We start from the raw sequence: 23,913 nt of genomic DNA, 5'->3' as shown, positions 1-23,913 counted from the left end.
CTCTCTCTCCCTTCCTCTCTCTGTGTCTCTCTCTCTCTCCCCTCCTCTCTCTGTGTCTCTCTCTCCCCCTCCTCTCTCTTTCCTTCTCTCCCTATCCCTTTACCCCCTCTCCCTCTCCTTTTCTCTCTCCTCTCTCTCTTCCTCCCCTCGCCTCTCTCATTTCCCTTGAGTCTTGACCTCAGGACTCTGGATCAAATTCTGTTATTATTTCTTAGTTCTTAATAAGACAAAGTCTTGATCATTTGGTTGGCATGTGGACCTAAGTTTATTCATCTGCAAAATGAAGAGTTGAGACCAGATAATCTCATAAGGTCTTTTCCTACCCCAAATTTATGAACCTATGATTCTCCACTGGTGGCAGTGGGGAGATGCTTGGGGAAATCCAGTTACTCATTGATGGTTCCACCTCTAGGTACTGCAGGGCCTAGATTACCTCCACACCAAATGTAAGATTATCCACACCGACATCAAGCCAGAGAACATTCTTCTGTGTGTGGGTGAGGTCTACATCCGAAGACTGGCAGCAGAAGCCACACTGTGGCAGCAGTCGGGGGCCCCGCCTATCTCTGGAAACACTGGTATCACTTGAGCTGGGGATGTGGGAGTGGGGGAGGCACCTTCCCTCAGCCCCAACCCTCTTGTGTCCCCCACTCCCCCCAGGGTCTAAGAATTCCCTCTGCCATCTGACCTCAACTTTCTGTCTCTATTTCTCCTCCCCACACCTCCTCTCTCTGGCTTATTCCAGTGAGCTCTGCACCCCAGCCGATCATGGTAAGTTGGTACTCTTGGTGCCCGCCCCATGCCTTTGAGTTTACTCAGTTTGTATCCTTCCCATGAGTGCCAGGGATGAGAAAAGCAAGATTTGGGGGCAGAGCCCCCCTTCTTTCCACCACCCCGTCCTGGGAGGAGGAACCTGGGCTGTGGGTGGGGGTGGCACCATCTCTGAGAACTCAGACCAAAGGTGACCTTTGGTTTGGCTCTTGATTGGATTTTTAAGTTACTTTTCAGAATCCTTTCTGAACGTCATTCATTCAACCAATCTTTACCGAGCACCTCTTCTCTTGCCTGAGAATCCTCTCCCACTCTGAAGTGCTGGGTTGGAGAGTAGAGGAGGCTCGCCCTGCCCTCAGGGACTTTAGGAGTTTAGTCTATCGGCAGGCTCCTATGTCCAATAATCTGCTTGTGAATAGGTTGTCTGGTCTCAGACTCCCAGGCCAGGGCCCGTCCAGCCCACAAGTGATCTTAAGCTAACTAGCTAGCTGGCCCTTAATTATGTTGGGAGAACGAACCTTGCCGTCAGGCACACTATGGATCAGTCCAGTCATTGAAAGACATAGCTGATTCCTTGAATCAGATGTTTGTAAAACGGGGGAGTGCCCGAACCAGGGTAGACAGGCTTGTACTATGCTTTCATAGAACATCAGAGCCGGAAGGGTCAGAGAAGTTCCAAAGCGCACCGCACGCTGTCCTTATAGAGGAGGAAATTAAAGGGCCAGAAAAGGGGGGAGGGTGTGAGTGGTAGAACTGGGCCAGGGGAAGGAGGGGGAGTTGGGGGATTTAGCCATCCCCTTGCTTTTCCTCTCCTCCCCCCTACCCACCTTTCATACACCTGGCATTCCTCTTCAACTAGAATGGAAAGCTGTCTAAGAACAAGAAGAAGAAGATGAGGCGCAAGCAGAAACGGCAGAAGCAGCTCCTGCAGGAGCGCCTTCGGGACCTGCAGCGTTTGGAGGACCTGGAGGGGGAGAGGGGCCTGGTAGGCCTATTGGCACCACCACCCCAGCTCCCTGAGCAGCGCCCAGACGCGGACTCAGATGAAGCCGTAGGAGGCACCTGTGAGTGGGGCGGAAGGAGGAGGGTGGGGCCACCTCCCCTGCCCCCGCTTCGTACCTGGCTTTTATCCAAGTCCTCTAGGGGAGCCCACCCTGTCTCCCACAGACACCAACTCACAGCTGGACGAGAGCAGCGGGACCACCCTTGCCGAGGCCTCGGGGGGAAGCTTGGCATGCAGTCCCCAGAGTCAGACCTCCTCTTCAGGCTGTCACCCATGGGGAGGTGGAGGGGCCTCCCCAACCTCTTCTTCACCACCTCGGGGACAACGCACAGGCAATCGAGGCTTCAGCCCTGACTCGCAGACTTCTGGATTTTCGGGCTCCCTTTTCTCCCCTACCTCGGGTTCCACCCTTTCAGGCTTTTCAAACCGTCTGGAGAAGGGGAGACTTTGCTCCCTCAACAGTAAGTGGGGGAGCCTCATGGCTGAATTGGCTAGGAAGGCTCTACCAGTGTGGAGCTCCCCTTTCAGCTCCCTCTCCTTATCTTCTCCCAACTCAGGAACATTCAATGCCTCAGACTTCCTGGTGAACCCTCTGGAACCACAGAATGCAGACAAGATCAAAATTAAAATTGCTGATCTCGGCAACGCTTGCTGGGTGGTATGGTGATGGGGGAAGCAGGGAATCGCCCTCTTCGCCTTCCTGAGGTCTCCACAGGCCTCTTTGGCTCCTAGGTTGTGGTCAGGCAGTCAGTACCAGTACTGTAGACAAGGTCACAGAAAATGGGCCATACATGTGCAAAGGTTTCTGGGGTAGTCCTGGTCTCCCATCTCTTCTTTGCCCCTGGATAATGTAATAATTTTATTAATAAGACCAGCACCTTTATTAATAAAAGGATGGTCATTTGTCTCTCTTTGATCAAAGATAATCATGGAAGTGGGCTCAGAGCCTCTATGTTCTTTTGCAAGAGGAGTGTTCAAAGGGCGGCAACCAACCCTGATTGGTTAACAATTAGGAGAGAATGAGTATTACAATAAGGGGCTGGACCTGAACTTTGATAAAGTCAACAGCTTCTTGTTAGCCCCAGCCTTGGGCCATCTGTTCAAAGAATTCATGCCCTAGCCCAAGCCGGAGCAGAACACAATGGCCACCTTGGGTAGGGTCTGAATCAGAAAGTTAGTCCAATCTCATGATCAGCAATGTCCTTCAAGAGACTGAACTTTGAAAATCAGGACTTTAGGAGAAAAGGGGGGACCTCTGGATCTCCCCAAATTATTTCTCTTATTTCCCCATTTGATTCTATTGAGAGACATGGCCTCCTCAATGAATCACTAATTGATAATGACACTTTTCATCACGAGTTTTAACTTTCCCACCTTTTCTTAGTGGATAATCCTGGCCTGGAAGTTGGGAATCCTGTCTGGGGTATAATCTTGGGGTGCTGCTGTATGATCCTAGCCAAGGGCTCTCCTAAACCTAGGGCATGCACTAAAGCCCAACAATACCAGTGGGAGGCCCAGTACTTGGATCAGCTCATCCCTGCTGATCTCCAATCAGGGGGTCTGGGATGAATTTTTTAAAAAGTATTTTGATAACTATTTCAATAGAATTAATTTCCTTTGTAATCCTGGTGATTCATTAAAAAAATATTATTCCGAGAAGGGGTCTGTGACAAAGAAGGTTAAAAACCCATACTGTGGGTAGAGCATTCAGGGGTGGGGGGTGGGGGGAGTTAGGGTCTCCACCCATATACCCCCACTTCCCCATAACCCAAGGAGACCATTTTTTCAGGGCTAAGGCCCCAAGCACTTCTAGAACCCATGGAATCATGTGGGAAGATCTTAGACATTAGACCCACGACTGTAGTAGCCATTAGAAGGCAGGTAGGGTGGTTCAAAGAGGAGGGCTAGCCAAATTCTTCTGTTCCTCGGACTTGGGGCTGGTCAGACTGGTTCTGGCAGGCTCTGTCTCCAGCAAGCTTTCCCTTATTCCCAAGCACAAGCACTTTACCGAGGACATCCAAACCAGACAGTACCGGGCAATCGAAGTGCTCATTGGAGCTGAGTACGGCACACCTGCTGATATTTGGAGCGCTGCTTGCATGGTAGATATCACAATAGGACCCACGGAACCACGCTCCTTGACCCACCATACCACTCCTTACTGCCTTTGTCTTTCCATCCCACTTGTTCTTTAAGACATGGCTCCAGGGCCAACACCAGCCCTTCTCTTGGGGCTTTGACAGTCAACTCACCCCATTCTCTGTTCCCATCCAGGCTTTTGAGCTGGCCACGGGAGACTATCTGTTTGAGCCACACTCTGGAGAAACCTATACTCGAGATGAAGGTAGGTGAGGTACACACAGAGGGGCTGGGACTCACTGCTACCACCTGGGGGACAAGTGGGAGGGACAGAACACTTACTGTACTTTTACCTCCCTCCCAGATCACATTGCCCACATCGTAGAACTCCTTGGAGACATCCCTCCAGTCTTTGCCCTCTCTGGCCGCTATTCACGAGAATACTTCACTAGACGAGGTATTGACTAGGCTGCAAGGGCCTCTGGGAGACAGGAGGGGATGGGAAACCAGGTGAATCACAAGTCTCAATTTCTAGCCAGGCTAGAAGTGCCAAGTGCTGAAGGCCAGGTTTTTCCATTTTAACCAAATTGTAGCTGTGTCCCGAGTAGCCAGTACCCCTTTGGGAGTTCCTGTTTTCCTGTGGGGTGATTCCTTTCTGCTCAGAAGTATACCAAGCTGTGTGCATTAAATGCCAGCTTGGGTGCTCAAGCACTGTCCTGAGGGATGGTATTGGTCCTGGGGCTGTATCTTGAAGAACAAATGGAATGGAAAGACAAATGCAGTAAGGAGTGAGGTGGTTGGTCAAGGAGCATGGGGTCCTATCAGAGAAGTTAGAGCCATATTTATTTGGTGGAGACAGTTGGAGCTGAGATAACTCAGACAGCTTGCGTGGAGGAAGATGGAAGCAGATAACCAATTTCCAACCAATCTAACCAATCTAATCCACTGTCCTAGGTGAGCTCCGCCACATTAAAAATCTCAAGCACTGGGGTCTGTATGAAGTCCTCATGGAGAAATACGAGTGGTCACTGGAGCAAGCAACAGAGTTCACAGACTTTCTGCTGCCCATGATGGAGTATATCCCTGAAAGGCGGGCCACTGCCGCTCAGTGCTTGCAGCACCCCTGGCTTAACGCCTAAGCCCAACTCCTCCAGTTCTCCCTGCGATAGAGGGTGCCTGCTTTGGAAATGTGCCTTGGTCCCCATCTCAAGAGGTCAGGGCACCACTTCAAGTGTGCTCGGCCCCAGTCCCAGTCCCTCCCATCTTACGGAACCTTGGTACATCCTCCTTACAGGCCCAGAAATAGTTTAAATAAGTTATGCCAGCAGTGCTTCTGGACAAGGATTTAGAGTTGTTTTACAGATTCTTCCTCCTTTCTGATCCCAATTTTTAGCTCAGGGCAAAAAAAAAAAGAAAAAAAGGAAAAAGAAAAAAAAAACAATAAAATTTTTCTTACTGAAGATTTTGCTCGGTGTGAAACTCGTTTGTCAGGCAGGCTTGGCTGGAGTCTGATGAGGCCCAGGAGGAGCAGCGAAAGGGAAAAGTTAGATACTTTCTGGGGGAGACACAGACACAGTCGTCCATCTTCCCACCCTCAGCTTCACTCAGTGTTTATTAAAACATGACAAAGGCATACCAAGTGGCAAAGAGGGAGTATGAGGGCCCCCTTGGTACCAAGTTCAAAAAGAAACACTCCAGGCAGGCTGAAAGGGGACACAGTTGTTTATTTTATAAGCTAAGAAGCAGGGGAAAGGAATGCATACTTGGATCAAGGAGGAGGCGCCCCCTCCCCTGACCATCTGACGAGCAGGTATTAGGGGGCCAATAAATAAGCAGCACAGCCAGAAGGGGTGTGGAGAGGGAGCTTGGCTGGCAGGGTATCAAGGGCTAGACATCCATGGCCCGTCCATTGATGACTCTGATGTGATGGATGATGTCCTGGATGGCTTCTGAGGTGGTACCTTGGCCCCCAATGTCTGGAGTGTGCATCTAGGAACAGAAACCCACATGGGGCCAGGAGCAAATCAAACAGCCATCAGGGAAACAAGGGGCCCAAAGTGCTACAGGAATTTGTATGGAGAAGCTGCCTGGAAGCAGAGGCCTCAGCTAGCTGGGCTTGCCACTTCCCATCCAACAAGAAAACCATCCAGAGATCTGCTGGAAGGCATGCAAGTCCCAATTCTCAGATTTCAACCCCATAGCTTTTCAGTCCCTCAACACAGAGAGGAAGAAAGAGCTTCAAAAATGTATGCCCTGGGGCAGCCAGGTGGCTCAGGCTCCAGTGTTGGGATGACCTGGGATCGAATCTGGGCTCAGATACTCAGCACCACACCCAGAAATAACTGGCCATATAACCTTGAGCAAGTTACTTAACCCCGATTGCTTAAAAAAAAAAAAAAAGTATGCCCTGAAACCAGAACCTTAATCCCTTCCCTCTGGCAGCCTAGGGGCAAGAGAGATGCTAAGCCTCACATTTTCATTGTCCATTGATGCCAAGACGGCCTTCCGGATTGAGGTGGCATATGAGTGGAGCCTGTGGAAGAAAGAAACTGAGGATGGAGAAAGATCCCAACTTCAGCTGGTCCACAGGCACTAGGGCAGAGGAGGTCAAGACATGGAGTGCCCGCCCCCCTCCCCCCCCACCTGTCACCAATGTGCAGAAACAAGAAGCCCCAAGCAGCTCAACTTACTTCAAATGGTCCAACATCATGCAGCTGGCCAACAGGGTGGCTGTAGGGTTGGCGATGTTCTTATTGGCGATGCTTTTACCTGTGTTCCGAGTTGCCTGGAAGACAGGAGCCAGGGATGTAAGGCAGTCTGGGAAGAGAGAAATTCCAGCTACTTCTCTCCCAATTCAATCATAGCCACTCACCGTCTCAAACACTGCATATACATGTCCATAATTTGCCCCAGCCACAAGACCGGGGCCCCCAACTAGGCCAGCACAGACATTATTGACGATATTGCCATAAAGATTGGGCATCACCATGACATCAAACTGCTGGGGCCGAGATACTAGCTGTAAACAGAGAGAAATGCACAGAACTTGGGCTACATACACACGATACCCAACATATTAGAAGAACCCTGGGCCGAGCACAGAGGGACTGTCCAGGGGAAAGCAAAACAGACACAAAAATCCAACTGCAAGGAACAACGACAAACAGAGGAGAGGATACGGTCACCGTGGCAAGGTAGGGGAAGAATCAAGAAAGCTCAATTCCTCCTTCCTCCACAGGCCAACGATGGCTAAAATATAGTACCGAAGTCTAAATAACAATACACTCATATTTAAACTCTTATGTCAATGTGAGCCAAGTCAAAGCTGAATCAAAATGAATCATGGTCAATTCAGAGAACTAGGACATGGCAGAGCTGCCAGCTCCTCTAAGCTCAACTGAGGTGATTCCTCCAAGTCACCCAGTTAGGAAGCTATAGGGTCAGGCCCAACCCAGAATGGCCTTCCGGCATGCTCCGTAAGGGCATCTGGTGAGTCTCTAGGATTCCGTAGCTGCACCTATAGGTCTGTCAAGCTGGATTGAAATGACCCATCCCTGCAGCCTTTCCAGCTCTACCATCCAAGGGCTATGACTGGTGGTTCATCAGCTTCGGAAGGATTATGAGTCTATTGCCAACAGTGTAGAGACAACCTAACCTACAGCTGGTACATAACTCTGGGTCCTGGGGCTGGGACAGGAGGCTGCAACTGACCTGGGCCTAGTCAGACAGTAGGGCAGGCTAAGGAGGTTGGCCCAGGAGCCAAGTACCTGCATTGTGGTGTTGTCCACGATCATACTCTCAAAAGTGATGTTGGGATAGCCTGCAGCCACCTCCTTACAGCACTGGAGAAAGAGGCCATCTCCTAGTTTCCTATGAGAAGAATGGAAAGCTTGGTTGATCACAAGAACTCTAATATTCACTGAAGGGGTAGGGAGTGATGAAAAGCACAAAGGACTGAAACAGGAGACCTGGATTCTAGTCCTGGTTCTGCAACCAGCTTACTGTATGACCTTGGGCAATCCTTTTCCCTTTCTGGGACCCAGTTTCCTTATCTGTAAAATGAGGAGGTTGGACTAGATCTTTCAATGGGTCCCATGAACTGGATCAGGGGAAAGGCATTGGGGTTGGGAGGAGAGATGGGGGGGGGCAGCAATAAATGAAGCAGTTGTCATCAGTCTCCCTTCCCTGCCCCCTCATCCCTACATGATGTTGGCCTTGTGCACGGCGGTCACTTTCTTGCGCCCAGTTTCCTGGGCCAGGCGGAAAGCATACTCGGCGATGCGCAGGGACTTGGCCTTGGTGATGATCTTCAAGCTCTCCACCACGCCTGAAACACTCTGTTGGGGTAAAAGGGTGTGGGTGACTCCTCTTCCCTTGGGAAGCCTTCAGTTCCTTATGGGGGCAGAAAGAGCAGGGCACTGGCCCCATCTACTTCAAATCCAATTCAGCTGTCTATAGAGATCCTAGCCTGGCCAGAGGAAAGAGAAGATGGAAGCCTTCCCTGCAGGGAGCCCAGTCTGGGTCAGCAAGACAAAAAGTCAGCAGTAAAGAACTAGAGCCTCAGTAAGTCTCATCTTATTACCTCAACTGGAGTAAGGCTGGTTTTGCAAAGTGACTTAGCAGAACACATCTGCCCATATATACAAGCTGTGGCCCCCTGGCACACTGAGCCATGGAGGCTGCCCTAGTTCAGACCACCAGGAAACTTGAGTGGAATCTACCTCAGAGATGGTTTAGGCCAGGGACTCAAGAAGGCTCTTATTCTCTTCGCCAATCTCCTCACACTTGGCTACCAACAACTCAGGGACATTGGAGCAATACAAGGCCATTCAAAATCATCTATTACAGGCTCAAAGAGGATCATCTCCAATGTCCTGGGCAATCAGTATAGAGCATGGGTGGCGAACCTTCGGCCTGGAGGCCACATGGGGCCCTTTAGGTCCTTGGGTGTGGCCTTTGGACTGAGTCCAAGCTTGACAGAACAAATCTTTTTATGAAGGGGATTTTTCTATGCAGTTGGGATTCAGTCCACAGGCTGCACTTGAGGACCTAGAGGGCCACATGTGACTTCAAGGCCCCAGGTTCCCCATCCCTGGTATAGAGCCTTTCAAGGACACTGTTCTGAAGGCAACTCTTCTGTTCATTAGGCTGTTTGCAGTTCTAGATAATTTGTTTAAAAAAAAAAAAACAATAAATAAAATGGCTGCTGAGTCATCTAGGTTACTTCTGTCTCTACCTTCCCTAGCTCCCAGGCTGAGTCAGGCCTCACTCCTGCTCCAGCCCCTGCACTGAAAGAGCCCCAGAGGGGAAGAAGGTCAGTCAGAGCTGGCTGCCAGGTCAGGCTCTACTTCTAGTCCTTTTTTTTTTTTTTTTTTGGGGGGGGGGGTTAAATTTTTAAAAAATTTAAACTTAAATACAAAATGAGAAAAGGGAAAAAAATTGCCACATACACAGCAGAACATGTGGGAGGAGTCAATAGAAAACAATACAATTCCATTTCAAGAAAACCTATATAACAAATCTCTATGAAAGAGAATGAAAAGCTATGAACTTTTTTTTTGCCTCTCCACTTCCCTCCCCCCAGGCTACAATTAAGCATGGGCATGGAGACAGACAGACAGACACCCCCCCCCAGACTATGTATATTTCCATTTGCCATCCATTTCTCTGAGGGTGAAGAGCATATTCCTTCACAGGTCCGAGTCTTTTCCTACACCACATAATCACATCCCCTCTGAGATTGTCCATAAAAACCCCGCCCCCCCTACAATTTTCTGCATTTTTTTCTATTCTTGGCTGTGTTGGCTTTATTTATACAATAAAATTTTAATTTAAAGTAATCAAAATTCTCCATTTTGTATTGCAATAATGCTCTCACCTTCTAACATAGTTTAAGGTCTTGATACTGCTGAATCTCCTTCCTTTATATCTTTTTTCCCTGGTTTCTTTGAAGTTTCTGACCTTTTGTTCTTCCAAATGAACTTTAATATTTTTTCTAACTAATTTTTTAGTATCTGTTCCTAATTCAATGGGCAGCTCCAGATGGAGTCAATTTCATAGGGATCCTGCATGAACTGAATGCTCAGTTCATGAGAGACATACTAAAGCCATAACTGTCTCGAGAGGCCCACCTGACCATTGAATTAGGCCCAGGCAGGCAACCTAGGAGCAATGGGAAGGACTGAAGTCATGGTTTCACAAAAGGTGGTGTGGTCAGACTTTGGAAAACCCTATAGTTTTCCTTCCTATTAAAGAGGGCAGCTCCCCCTCTCCAGATGACCAAAGGTCTATTATATCCTTGGGAGAGCATCAAGACATTACATGAAATGACAATCTGGGGCCCAAACTGCACCCGTGATCAAAACAGGATTAAGAGAAACTAGGCTCAGTGAAGCTGGAGAGGACCAGCTTCTGGCCCAGAATCTGGCAGACGTCTACAAAGCATCCCATAAGACTGGCCTTCTCCTCCTTATACAGTACAATTTTCCAGTCCTTGAAGACACTTAACTAGTCCATAAGGATCTTTTGTATAGGTAACTAGCTTGTGGAAGAGAAACAAAATGTTTGCAAAGCCAAACTGGGACAGAAAGATACAAAAGAAAATGAAAACATGGAAAGCATGACTATTAGAAGGGCCAATGCAGACCACTCAGATGCGGCTGAGGTGCACTGGCCAGGTGGTATCTTCAGCTTATCTTTTTGTCTGCAGAAGCCATCCCTGGCTGGGAAAGGAACTCCAGAGACACTTGCTTACTCTCTTCCTGATGACAAGCTCACACCTGGAACTCCTCCTCTCTTTCTGGCCAAATCCATTCTTCCCTGACTCCCAGTTAGAGTGGTTCACAAGGTCCCAACTGGTCAGTCTCTGTTGACACACTGCTCTAAGTGAGGGCTTCTTAAACTTTTTCCACTCTCAACCCCTTCAGTGCTTCTTAAATTATGGGTCTCAAATGCCATATGGGGTCAGTCTAACCTAGATTTCTGAAGGGTCTTTCCTTGAAAACTGCAGCCCACTGACTTGGGGGGTATGGGTCTCATCCCTCCAATGATGAAGCCAAGTATGAAATATAAGTTGTGGAAGCTCAGTTTCTCATGTTAATCTGTTGAACCTCCCTCTCCTTTTGGTGAACAGTAAAAAGGAACTTTTTTTTTTTCAAGCATGAATTTTTGCTTATTTGGGATGTTTAACAAAGTGACACAGAGAAGTCTGTGGGCCACTGGTTCCAATTTGCCAAGCCTAAAAGATGCCAAGCTTGCCAGACTTTTGGAACATTGCAAAAGTAGCGCAGGCCCATGGAAGGCCTCTCTCAATGGTTCTGTATAAAGAATTGGAAAAGAAAAGATACTCTCATCAACAGTTATGCCTGCTGGGAAGGTTGGAGTCTAAAAAGTCACTAAAGTCCACTCCAGTTCTAAAATATTCTATGGCTCCCTATTTCCATCTCTCTGGAAAACTTACCAGGGACTTCAACTATCACCTGGATGAATTCTACATGGAGGAGTAATTTCCCCAACTCAAGCAGGCGCCCCCAAAGGAAGGACAGAGCAGCAGAGCCTAGGTCCATCAATGTTTCGCTGGTCCTAGGTAGGGATGGAAGGGATGAGTGGGGAGGGAGAGGTCTCACCTCATGCTCCAAGCTGCTGTACTCCCCCTCTGTGTTCTCCCTGACAATGAGGATGTCTATGTCTTTGTGGCGAGTCACCACACCTGGCAGGCTCTTACAATGGATGACATTGGCATAAAGGTCTAAGCTGGTGCTGGAGATGGAGGGAGAGGGAACACAGGGTTCATACACTCAGCAGGAAACTGCCAACATTTTCCTCCCACCCTCCCAACACGACGCTGGCTCTTACCGGAGGATGTTGTTACGGGACTTATAAGATGGTGGCAGATTGTGGTTGGTTTCAATGTTTCCTAGGGATTACAAGCAAGAGAATCAGCTTCAGTAAAGGGGACAGAAAAAGAATCAACCAGTGGAGCCAAATGCTTTCTACCCAACTAGTTCCTGAAAGCTAAAGGTCTAGCTCTGAAATGTCTGTTTCTCAAAGCAGAGGGAGAGAAATGCTTCTGCATAAGTGACCGGTGAAAAAGGGCACCACCTCCCTCAGAGGCATTTCCTTCCCATATAGCTTCTGGCCCTGCTGCCAGGGGCATGTCCAGGGTACCAAGATCCCCAAGAGAACAAGGAACACCACACTACCAACAGGCAGGGCCAATACCAATAAGGTATAGCTTTGCAGAGATCAATGAAACCCCTACAACTTAGGTTAAACAAACAAAAACAGCCCCCAAGTATGGCACGAGGCAGATCTGGCTTGGCAGTCAGTTCCTATGACTTAAGGGTTTTTTCTGACCGAAAGCTCAGTATGAGTCAATGTGACATGACTGCCAATAAAACAAATGAAATCTGAGGCTATATTAATAGAAACATCTCATCCCAAACAAGGGAGGGAAGAGTCCCTCCACATTCAACTTTAGAGGCTGACCAAGGTAGGGAGGGCTCTGGGTACTATACTGCAGCAAGAGTAGCTGAAGATGGGAGATATTTAGCCAGGAAAAGAGAAGACTTCTGACAAATACCAGCTATGCCTTTAAATGGTCACATAAAAAGAGGAACAAGCCCAGTGGGCAGAACAAGCACAGACTCCCTATCTCCAAGCTGTGTTCTCCCTGACAATGAGGATGTCTATGTCATACTGACTGGGAGGTTCAAGAAAGTGTGTACCATGTGCAGGGCCCTGGGATCTAGGCTAGAGACACACAAAGATGCAGTAAAACAATCCCAGACCTTGAGAAACTTCTAAGCTAAAACAGTTTGGTCCAGATGACCACTAAGATGTCTTCCAACTTTTAAGATTCTCGGATTCTGTATTACAGGGTCCTGGGAATGGAACTCAGGAATCTTGCTTCCTAATCTGCTGCCCTACCCCTACTCTAAGAGAAAGAAGACTGGCCCTGGAGTCAGGAGGGCCAGAGGTCAAATCCAACCTCAGATACTTACTAGTTGTGTGACCCTGGGCAAGAGAAGAAGAAAAAGAAAGAAGGAAGAAGAAAAAAGAAAGAAAAGAAAGAAGGGATGGGGTCGATCTTCCTCATCTCCCTCCACCCTACTGCCATCCCCAGTATATTGTCAGTCAAGGATTCGGCTTACCCTTCAAAGCCACACGATTGCGTCGGATAGCCATGATGGCATTGCGGATGTCTTCCTCATCAGCATTAGAGCTCACCTGCACCTCTTCGAAATCCACAGGCACACAGGCATGTCTAGGGCAAAGAAATGAGTATGGAGTGGGTGCACCAGTCATTCCAGGAAGCCCTTCCTTCATCAAGCTCCTCTTCCTCTGGCCCAGAGCCTGAACCCAGTTCCCAAGCAATCAGCAGACTTCAAGACAACCTTGGCAGGAAGCCTGCCTCCTCTAAGCCTTAAGGCTCTCCGAATTTCCCATTTGATCACCCCTTCTCTGACTCCCCAGGCTCTTAGGTAGTTTGGAAGCCTTCCTCACCAGAGCCACATTCATGAATACAGGGCTCAGGTCTCCTCCTGCTCCCATAACAGTTGAGTGGAAGAACAGCCTCAACACAGCAGGAGTTCAGAACGCTTTGCAAAATGAAACTGCCCCTCAGATCAGCCCAAGGGCCATTATCTCAAGACCTGCCTCTGGGGCAGGTATCAAGCAGTACAAGAGGTAAGAAATAGTGGAGACAAAGCACAACCACCCAGCAACAGGTGCCTCCTGCTTTAACCAAACTCAATCAGGAAAAATCCTGCTTTAGTTAAAAGCAGGTTAATTTGGGGAGGCTGGGAACTCGGGGAGAAGACAGGCACAGAGATTGTTCAATCTTTACAAAAGTAGTTCATGCAGGGGGCAGAACCAAGATGGCAGAGTAAAAGCAGGAACTTGTCTGAGCTCCCGCTCCAACCACCTCCAATACCTATAAAATATGATTCTAAACAAATTTTAGAGCTACAGAACCCACAAAGTGACAGAGAGAAAAAGGCAGCCTGGCAGGCTGGCAGGAAGGGTCTATTGCACCAAGCTGGGAGCTGCAGGAGCCCATACCCAGAGCGGCCCCAACACAAGGCCGGCCAGAACAGACATCAGGAGAGTGAATCACCAGCAGCTGTGGCGGTTTCCAGACTTCTCAACCCATAAAGGCCAAAGAGAAAGTAAAAGGTCAGTGGGGAACTCTGTTGGAACTGGGAGACGGAAGAGTGCAATCCGGCCCCTACCCCGCATGGGTGCCTCCAAAGCTCCTAGCCTGTAGATCGTAGGGGGACCAAGCGATCATTCAGAGGGTAATTACTCTTGCTTTGACCTGCTTGGATCTGGATTGTGGTCTTGGGTGGTGGTCCTGGAGTGTGTGGTCAGTGTGTCAGAGCTTAGTGTAGAGAGGGCGCCCTCCTCATAGCTCTGACAACATTTGTGAAGACCCCAGCGATTTGGGACACATCTCTCTCCACTCCGGAAGCAGAGTTTTACTGTGGCAAAGAGTTCAAAAGTCAAGTAATTGACTGGCAAGATGAAGAAGCAGAGGAAGCACAATCAGACGATAGAATCCTTTTTTGGGGACAAAGAGGAGCAAAACATAGAACCAGAAGTCAACAAAGTCAAAACTCCTGCATCAAAAGCTTCCAAGAAAAATATGAACTGGTTATGGGGCATACAGGAGCTCAAGAAGGATTTTAAAAATCAAAAATCAGTAAGAGAAGTGGAGGAAAAATTGGAAAGAAAAATGAGAATGATGCAAGAAAATCATGAAAAGTGAGTTAATAGCTTGCTAAAGGAGACAAAAAAAAAATACTGAAGAAAATAACACCTTAAAAAAACAGACTAACTCAAATGGCAAAAGAGGCCCAAAAAGCCAATGAGGACAAGAATGCTTTAAAAAGCCAAACTGCCCAGATGGAAAAGGAATTTCAAAAATGCACTGAAGAGAATAATTCCTTCAAAATTAGACTGGAGTAAATGGAAGCTAATAACCTTATGAGAAATCAGGATACTATAAAACAGATCCAATGAAAAAAATAGAAGGCAATATGAAATATCTCAATGGAAAAACCACTGACCTGGAAAATAGATCCAGGAGAGAGGATTTAAAAATTATGGGGCTACCTGAAAAATACAATCTAAAAAAGAACCTAGAAATCATCCTTCAAGAAATTCTCAAGGAAAATTGCCCTGATATTCTAGAACCAGAGGGCAAAATAGAAATTGAAAGAATTCACTGATCGCCTCCTGAAAAAGATCCCAAAAAGAAAACTCCTAGGAATAACATAGCCAGATTCCAGAGCTCCCAGGTCAAGAAGAAAATATTATAAGCAGTCAGGAAGAAACAACTTGAGAATTATGAAAACACAAGACCTAGCAGCTTCTACATTAAGGGATAGAAGGGCTTGGAATATGATATTCTGGAGGTCAAAGGAGCTAGGATTAAAACCAAGAATCACTTACCCAGCATAACTGAGTATAATGCTTCAGGGGAAAATGTAGTCATTCAATGAAATAGAGGACTTTCAAGTATTCTTGAGAGAAAAAAAAAACAGCTGAACAGAAAATTTGACTTTCAAATACAAGAAGCAAAAGAAGGTAAACAGGAAAAAGAAATCATAAGGAACTTATTAAAGTTGAACTATTTACATTCCTACATGGAAAAACAATCATCGTAACTCATGAGACTTTTCTCAGTATGAGGATAGTTGTGGGGAATATATATGTATACATACATACATGTTTATATAGGAGGGTGTATGTGTGTATAAATACGTGTGTGTATGTGTATGTACATGTATACATAGACAGAGGGCACAGGATCAGTTGAATAGGAAGGGATGATATCTAAAAATTAAAATTAAGAGGTGAGAGAAGAATATAATGAGAGGAGAAAGGGAGAGATAGAATAGGGTAAATTATCTCATAAAAGTGGCAAGAGAAAATTGTTACAATGGAGGGGAAGAGCAGGAAGGTGAAAGGGAATGAGACAACCTGATTCTCATTGAATTTGGCTTAAGGAGGGAATAACATACACACTCATTTGGGTATCTTACCCTATAGGAAAGTAGAGGGGGAAGGGGATAAGAGGGGGGATGATAGAAGAAGGGAAGATTGGGGGAGAGGGTAGTTAGAAGCAAACACTACTGAGAAAGGACAGCATCAAAGTAGAAAATAGAATAAGTGGGGGGCAGGATAGGATGGAGGGAAATATAGTCTTTCACAATATAACTACTATGGAAACGTTTTGCATACCTACACATGTACAACCTATATTGAATTGCTTGTCTTCCCAGTGGGAGTGAGTGAGGAGGGAAGAAGGGAAAGAATCTGGAAATCAAAGTTTTAAAAACAAATGTTAAAAAAAAAAAATAAAGGCAAAGTAGTTCATGCAGGGCTCTTTTTGATAATCTTCTGTGTCTATGTTTCCTATCAAATTCACCTTCCCTATGTTTGGGAGGTTGGGAGACCCCACTTAGTCCAAGCTCCACATTTTAAACACAGTAGAAATGAGCCCAAAGGAGGTGAAGTGAATTGATTAGAGAGAAAGGGCCAGGCCCAGAAGCTGGCTTCTTTGTGGGGGGTCATTAGTCTCACATTCTTTCCTCAACGAGGAAGGTCTAAAGCATTCACCAAACACAAGGCTTGACTATTCCTAAAGAATTTCCCTCTGCATAAGCCCCAGCTTTTTGGACCCCTGGGTGTCTGGAGCCTCTACAGTGGGGCATAGTACCAACCTTTCCCTGGCCTTGGCTACTCCAGCTACCTACCCACCAACTTCACTGGGATGATCTCTGAACGCCCTACCAGCTCGAACATTTAAGACTATGCCAAGCGACAAGGCTAAATGTGAGGATATCGTGTCAGGGTAGGAACTGGGAGAGAAGGTAGAGGGCTGGGGAGAGAACCAAGAGTCACCTCCATACCTGAACACAGACTTGACATGCAGCATGAGCTCAGGCCCAATGCCATCCCCAGGAATCATGGTCACGGTGTGTCGGCCTCCATACTTGGCAGACGGAGGCTGTGGGAAAGAAGTCAAGGGGGTTAAGGGAGCACCTCAGCCCTTACCCCCATCCCTTGCCCTCTTTCATTAGGCACCAGACCCCTAAGCCAGGCTCTAAAAAGAGAGGGAGTCACTTATGCAGAAATCATTCCTTAGCAAATGGTATTTGCCCACCATGGCCTGACTGGGAACGGCCAGTACAGAGGCTAGGAGGGGTCATCCTGGGGTGGAGAGACACAAGGACAGTTCTAGCATTGGGATTAGGGTCTTTTAGCCCCAGCAAATTCAGATCAGCTCTCCCATCCCACCCACCCAAGGGTCAAGAGCCCATCAGCAGGGCACACCCAAACCATCCATGGGCAGGCTGGCAACACCCTTCTATTCCCATGGGTGGAGGAAATGCTCTGCTGATTGAAGTGCCCACCATACTCCCCACAGGGGAGGATTGTGAGCCAAGTGCTGCCTGGCCTCCCCTATCACTGAAGAGAAACAATGAGAGACTGGAGAGAAGCCAGGCTGGGCACCTGGGGAAGGCAGAGAAAGCGGCAGATGTGTTAACCCTCAAACCCAGAGGGGACAAGGGTGGTGATGGTAGGCAGGACCCTGTGCCTACCCAAAACCCATCTCCAACCAGAAGCAGGAAAAACGATACTCACAATTGTTTGCTGTTAGTGCCCGGAACAGGAAAAAAAAAAGGATGGGGTAAAAAGGGAGGAGACAAAACAGCAGAAGTTAGAGAGGTCACCCTGTGAGGCCTGGCTGCTGCTGCTGACCAGCTGGGGCTGGGGCTGGGGGCTCATCAAGGCTGGCACTCCCTGGCATAGGACCTCCTCTCCTCCCCTCCCTGTTCGACACTGGCTGGCCCTGCACAGCAGGAGGCAGGGGAGGGCAAGGTGACATGGGGCTCTCTGAGGGGCAGCCTGGGACAGCTGAGATGGGCCCGGGAGGGGGGCCCAGCCCCACTCTAAGTGGGAAACCCAGAGAGGCTTCTAGCCGCCTCCTTGGAAGCTCCTGTCAAGCGTGCTGCGGGGAAGAGGGAGGGAAAAGGGTGGGGGGAGCAGAACCCCTGGAAGCTGGCTACAGCTCAGCAGGCACCCAGAAGGACTGAGGCAAGGAGAATTTGCACACACGCAAGACAGGCACTTACTGAGGAGAAGCCCCTCCAGCTGGCCTCCCGGGCACCTAAAACCTGGAAAACAAAAACCAGACCCAAGCTTCCATTACCTACTGTGCCATTCCCTAGGAGAGGAATTGGGACTCGGGCTGGGCTTTTCGGGCTGTCCCTCTATAGGACCCCTACAATTAGATGTGCTTCTCTAGACCCTGATTAGCTACAGGCTGACCCAGAGGGGATTCTCACTGTTGCTGGATACCCAAGAGGCAGTACTCACTGTGTACAACAGCTACATGTACATTGCAACCAATTGAGAGAATTAGAGAATTTGGAGTCTAACCTCCTCATTCTACAGAGGGAGTAACTGAGGCCCAGAGAGGGGGAGAGACCTGCCCCAGGTTACTGGCAGAGCCGGGGCTACAACTATCCCATGATGATGCTGACTCTGGGGAATCAGTTACCCAAATGGAAGAGCTGCACTGTGGTTTTTTTGCTGTTAGAAAGGAGAACACCAAGGGAGTTCCTACCATGGGCCCAGCCCTGGGCCAACAGTGTAATCATGACGTCGACATCTCTGGAGCTTACTTCAGGGCTACAATTGCTGCTTTCCTTCCTTTATTTATTTTAACTTTATTTATTCCAAATTTATTTTAGAATTAAATTAACTAGATTAATTAGAATTAAATTAAAATAAAATTATTTATTTTAAATAGCCCTTTTTCATGCATGGGGTTTGCTTTCAAAAGGGGAGCCAGTGTGGATTAGATCCCCCCGTGGCTGATCAGGTTGGATCACAAGTGCTGACTGGAAGGGAACCACTCTTTTCAAGGCTGTTGGCAAAGCAGAGTAGGAAATGGGGCTGCCCAGTTCTCTTTGGGATTAGAACAGGCTACAAGAGACGAGATGCCCCTGCCCTGCCAGGTCAATGTACCACCTGTCTCCTAGCCTTCCCTGTACACCCTCCTTCTCCCTGTAATAAGAGATGGAGGAAACCCAGGGCCAGGAGCAGAATCCCTACAAGGCCAGGGGCTCTTTTGGTTTTTCCAAAAGGGAACTAGCTCCCCCACCCTAAGAAGCCAAGGAACCCTTTCTAGTCTAGCATCTAAACATCTCCCTGGGTCTATTCTGTCCCCAAACCCAGTTCTGAAAACAAAGAAAAAAAAAACCAGGCCAAGATAAGTAAAGCCAATTAGGAGCAATTAAGAAGCTAATTGGAAAGGAAAATAAATCACATGACAGGCTAAGGCCCAAGAGAAAGGATTAGAGACCAGTTGGACTGATCTCCTCCAGCTCAACAAAACTGTAAACAAAGGTCCCAAGGTAAGGATTCCCTCAGGGTTGCAGGGAGTCTTGCCTGTTCTCCTCAGTGTCTGGGGCTGGTTCTGATCCCCTTTCTCTTGGACACTCACCCAGGGGGGAGGGGGCAGACAGACTTCAATCAGAGGTCAGTAAGAATGCCCAGGTTCTCCCCTCCCTCTGATGCCACCTGCTTGTCTTTGGGGGCACATAGCTTTAACTATACTATAAGCAAAACAGGAGGGGATATTGGTTTCAAACAATTATTATATGCTCATTGCACAGAAGGCCCCCTGCTGAGCTAGGACACTGCACTCCAAATGAAATGGTCTGTGCTCTCACAGGCATGTGCTGGGGCTCCAGAGCAACAGTAAGTTCAGCAGGATTATTTGTGAATAGGAGTGGGCCCTTTATCGTATATAGTACTGTTCACTGATGGCTCCCCATCAATCCAATCCAGGAATAAGGTGGTCTCAATTCCAGACAAGACTGTAAGCATCCTTGGATGGCCCCCAACCATGGACCTCGGCTAAGGTCGGGAAGTACAGATTATAAAGGCTTCGGCAAAAATATCTTTTAGGGGAGCATCCCAGTGGGTAGTGAAGTTAGCCTTCCCATGAACTGCTTACAATGTACAAAGAGAGAAATGGCCAGGCAGGAGCCATCTTCACAAGCTGCTAACCTGCTCTACAGAAAGGCTGGGATGGCTGTCTCAAACTCGAGGGAAATGATTTCTCTCACACTAACAGAACTCCATGGCCTACTGAGATAAAGCATCATGGTCACTTGTGTTCCTTATATAAAAACTATTGCAACCTAAACCCACATAGAAATTATTTCTGGATTAGAAACTATCCACCTGCCCAAAGAACCCACTCTCCCACCCCCACCCCCACCCCCACTGGATTATCCATGGGAAACCTTTAATACTGCCAAGTGAGGTGCCAGATCTTCCTAAAGTCTTTGTTCACTGGTAAATTACCTAGGAAAGAACATCCTATAGCAAATTTAGTACTAAGAGATAAAATAAGAGATTGGCAAGCACAGTAGACTGAATTCTGGCCTTGAATTCAGGCTCTGACACTTACCAGCCCTGGCACCATTGACAAGTCACACTATCCCTTGAAAGTCGGTTTCCTCATCTTTCAAATGGGGATCATGATACCTGACCTATCTCAGAGGACCAATGTGAGGAAAGTGCTTTTGTAATCAGTACATACACACACACACACAGAGGTTATGATATCATTATTATTACAGACAAGGAATTAATCCAAGATTATAGAATTCAGTACTGTTAAAAAAGAAGCTGTTCCAATCCAATACCCTCATTTTACAGATGAGGAAACTGAGTCTGCTACAGGTGAAATGACTTGCCCAAAATCAGCAGAGTTGAGATTTGAACTCCTGTCCTCCAACTTGAAATCTAGTTCACTCTTCTACCTTGCTTCCCTTGGGGCCCATGACAATCAATCAATAAGCATTTATTAGGCTAAGTGCTGGGGATACAAAGACAAAACCAAAGCAGTCTCTTCCCTCAATGAGCTTCCAGTCTATTGAGGGAAACAGAAAATACATAGGAGAGAAAAAAAGATTGTATGGGGATTTGGTGGGTTCTAGCAGCGTCAGAGCTAACCTTTGAGTAACAAATCACAGCTTTTATAAAGCAAAGTCATAGAATAGCAAAGTTAGAATTTGAGAAAGCATCTCATTTCACAGAAGAGGAAACTGAAGTCAGGAAAGCTGAAGGGTCACAGACAGAGTTCAAGTCTCCTCCCTGGCTAGTCCTCTCTGCACTGCACCCCAGGACCTTCCCCAGTGTCTGAACCAGCTACATAAAGAAAATGCCATTTGCGCCCTTCCCCATTGCTTACAGATGGCCTCTAATGAATTAGCATGTTAACAGGTTCAATTTTGGAAGCTTACAAACTGCTCTGGTGTTTATGAAGGCCCCAGGAAAACCTACTAGTTTGATTTTTCCCTGGTTGACTCGCTCTCCCAGACGGCAGATGTTTTAAACAGCTTTTCATAAGTCTCCTATGCCACCTTACTCTCTCCCTCCTTTTTAACTAAGAAAACCCAAGGCCACAGCCTACTCAACCCAAAATGAGTTCATTACAACCCCCTCTTGTCCTCTGCTCCAGTCCTTGATGGGAGTAGCCCTTGTTGCCAAAAGTCCTCTATCTGTGCCTTTTCCCCCTTAATTTCCCCCCATGTCTCCCTTCTTTCCCAATCATTTGATTCTTCCAAGAACCTTGTGAGCTGGGTAATAGGAGCTGACATTCACAAATGGTATTAAGGTTTACAAAGTCCCTGCCTAATTCTGGTACACATTATTATCCTTAAGGAAGTTCGAGGAGTGACAATTGAGTCCCCCTTTACCTGGTAACATTCTTGCTTCTTTTAGGTCTCTGTTTTATGAATCCTGTCACTCCTTCCTGGCTCTGCCTCAGTTTTTTGGCCCTGGCCTCCTCCAAGCCTCCTTTATTTGATCCCTCTTCCCACCGCTCCCCCCCAACCCTCCATCAGCACATGCATGCACACTCAGGACTGCCTGGTACTAGGCCCAGGTGCTATTTTGTTCATTTTCCTTTGTGGCCTCATAGGTTTACTCTGCTTATCTCAGTACTGGGGAGAACAGCTAGTCAGTCCATCAACGCCGCTTAAATGAACATTTCAGTAATCTGTAATAACAATAATGTTAACAGTATGAAAGCTCTGATTTCTGTAGCATTTTATGATTTACAAAGGGCTTTCAGTGAGGCAGGAGGCTCATGGCATTTAGAACAGAGCAACAAAGTCGAAACTTCTCACTTTACAAATGAAGAAACCAAGGCCCAAAGAGATAAAGTGACTACCTGGGGTCATGGTGGAAGCAAGCAGCAGAACGGGAAACAGTGCCCAGGGCCTCCAAGGTTATTTATAACTTTTACTGTGTTGCCAGACTCACTAAATTCAGTCTTTGACAAAATCTAACATTCATTCATTCATGACAAAAACCATTTTAAAAAAAAGAAGGGGAGGAGGGATTTTTTACTAAACTGGATAAAAATATGTACCTTAAGCTAGGAGTCAACATAATATTAGTGGGAGAAATATTTAGCAGGATGGTTGCTAAAAAACAAATATAAACAAGGATGGTCCCTTTTAAGGGTTTCACTTGACAAAAGCGATGAGGTTGGGGACTGGTAGACCTGTGATTTCAAAGGTATAAGGAACCTCCCTCTACTAATGCAGGTCCATAACTTCTTTGCAATTCATTCTAGCTGAGGCTGGCTCTCTATCCACTAAGCCACACTATCTCCTTAGCTTAGTTTTAGAAATGACAACAAAACATGAAAAACACACAGAAGGATTAACTTTGGAAATGAAGAGATCAATGCTTTTTTTTTTTTTTTGCTTTTTGGAGGGCAGTTAGGGTTAAGTGACTTGCCCAAGGTCACACAGCTAGTAAGTGTTGTGTCTGAGGCTGGATTTGAACTCAGGTCCTCCTGACTCCAGGGCCAATGCTCTATTCACTGCACCACCTAGCCACCCGATCAATGAATTTTTAATGGCTTAATGCCAAGGCCTTTTTCTGCCCTCTTGTTTCAGCACTACAGCTTTTGACAGTACTTTCTACTCCCTGCCCCGAAGATAATATTTCTGTAAGTTGGTTTTTTGGAACACTGTTCTTTCAAGGTTCTCTTCCTATCTGTCGTGTCGGGGTGCTCCATCTCAGTTTACTGTGCCGAATCGTCAGATCTACCAGGGTTCTCCTGCTCTTTTCTAGAACCCTGTCTCCATCTCTCATCTGCTCCTCCCAGCTCTAACCAGTTCCAGCTTGTCTTTTTCTTGAGCGCCAGTCTCCCTGTCAGGCACTTTTATAGGTGTGTACTACGGGCCTACTCAGGCTCAGAGAAGGTTCTGAACCAAGGTCTCCTTGATAACTAGCTCTTAGCCTAGTTGCTCGCACATAGTAGGTGTTTTAAGTGTTTACTGAATGCCTCCAAGGACAAGCACTCTACATACTCCTACGCAACACGTCGGCTGCCCGCGATCTCCCGGCGGTGAGTGCGAGCATAAAGCCAGGGCGGTGGCCAGGTTCTGACTCTAATATAGATAAATTATTTAATTGAAATGCAACTTTTTTAATCACAGGACAAGCTCCCAGCCCTCGCAGGCCACCTTCAAGGTGAAGTTTGCGGAAACCTCAGGTCGGCCACTCACCTCCAGGCAGCGGCCAATGAGCCACGCCAACCGACCCGTTAGGCGCACCTCGCCCAATCAAACCTGAGGTCTCGGGAGAATTCCCGCCCCCACTTCCGGACTCCAGACAAATTAGGCCCTTTCAGGGAACTGTTATCGGCACTCCCCCTCGCCCTCCCCCGTCCCGTTCGCCGCTTTTAAGGTTGTTGGGAGGCGGTGGTCAAAGGTTCTCTTCCCTCGGTCGGTATTCCGCCCCCCCCCCCCCACCGCTGGCCCGGAAGCCCTCTCACCTCCCAAGGGCGGGTAATAGCTCCTAGCTTTAAGATGGCCTTCGCGGTGCTACTGGCGGCCGTTACCACCTTAGTCGCCATGGTTGAAAGTGAATCCAGGCTCGCCGAGTCTCGCGAGCACAGGATGCTATCGCGAGATTTGAGGAAGGGGCGGGGAAAGAGAGAGCCTGGGTCT

General features: G+C 47.5%; 2 protein-coding genes across 7 annotated transcripts; one reads left to right on the top strand and one right to left on the bottom strand.

Annotated features, from left to right (window-relative positions):
* The first annotated feature begins 471 nt into the window (after positions 1 to 471).
* SRPK3 (SRSF protein kinase 3) lies at positions 472 to 5,313 on the top strand. 2 transcript variants are annotated; one of them, XM_069108461.1, is made up of 9 exons: positions 472 to 578; positions 746 to 771; positions 1,631 to 1,835; positions 1,939 to 2,235; positions 2,332 to 2,432; positions 3,769 to 3,876; positions 4,049 to 4,118; positions 4,218 to 4,310; positions 4,808 to 5,313. In XM_069108461.1, the coding sequence occupies exons 2-9, from the start codon at positions 769 to 771 to the stop codon at positions 4,990 to 4,992; spliced, it is 1,062 nt and encodes a 353-aa protein (XP_068964562.1). In that variant the 5' UTR covers positions 472 to 578; positions 746 to 768; the 3' UTR covers positions 4,993 to 5,313. The 2 variants fall into 2 exon arrangements, with proteins under 2 accessions (XP_068964562.1, XP_068964561.1); XM_069108460.1 differs by having other exon boundaries at positions 1,915 to 2,235.
* Positions 5,314 to 5,557: 244 nt separating this feature from the next.
* On the bottom strand, positions 5,558 to 23,887 carry IDH3G (isocitrate dehydrogenase (NAD(+)) 3 non-catalytic subunit gamma). Of its 5 annotated transcripts, XM_069108454.1 has the most exons (13): positions 23,739 to 23,886; positions 17,998 to 18,039; positions 16,771 to 16,868; positions 16,100 to 16,174; positions 13,006 to 13,118; positions 11,708 to 11,768; positions 11,479 to 11,611; positions 8,057 to 8,190; positions 7,621 to 7,723; positions 6,726 to 6,872; positions 6,544 to 6,638; positions 6,326 to 6,386; positions 5,558 to 5,842 (listed from the first exon to the last, which is right to left on the bottom strand). In XM_069108454.1, the coding sequence occupies exons 1-13, from the start codon at positions 23,817 to 23,819 to the stop codon at positions 5,741 to 5,743; spliced, it is 1,245 nt and encodes a 414-aa protein (XP_068964555.1). In that variant the 5' UTR covers positions 23,820 to 23,886; the 3' UTR covers positions 5,558 to 5,740. The 5 variants fall into 5 exon arrangements, 4 of the variants coding, with proteins under 4 accessions (XP_068964555.1, XP_068964556.1, XP_068964558.1 ...); XM_069108455.1 differs by lacking the exon at positions 17,998 to 18,039 and having other exon boundaries at positions 23,739 to 23,887; XM_069108457.1 differs by lacking the exon at positions 16,100 to 16,174 and having other exon boundaries at positions 23,739 to 23,885.
* Between the last annotated feature and the right edge of the window lie 26 nt (positions 23,888 to 23,913).

The sequence above is a fragment of the Petaurus breviceps genome, unplaced genomic scaffold (genome assembly GCF_028583685.1).
Source record: "Petaurus breviceps papuanus isolate PSGF00001 unplaced genomic scaffold, PetGlider_PUasm1.0 90386, whole genome shotgun sequence".
Lineage (NCBI taxonomy): Eukaryota > Metazoa > Chordata > Mammalia > Diprotodontia > Petauridae > Petaurus > Petaurus breviceps.
This window is presented reverse-complemented; position numbering and strand designations above follow the sequence as displayed.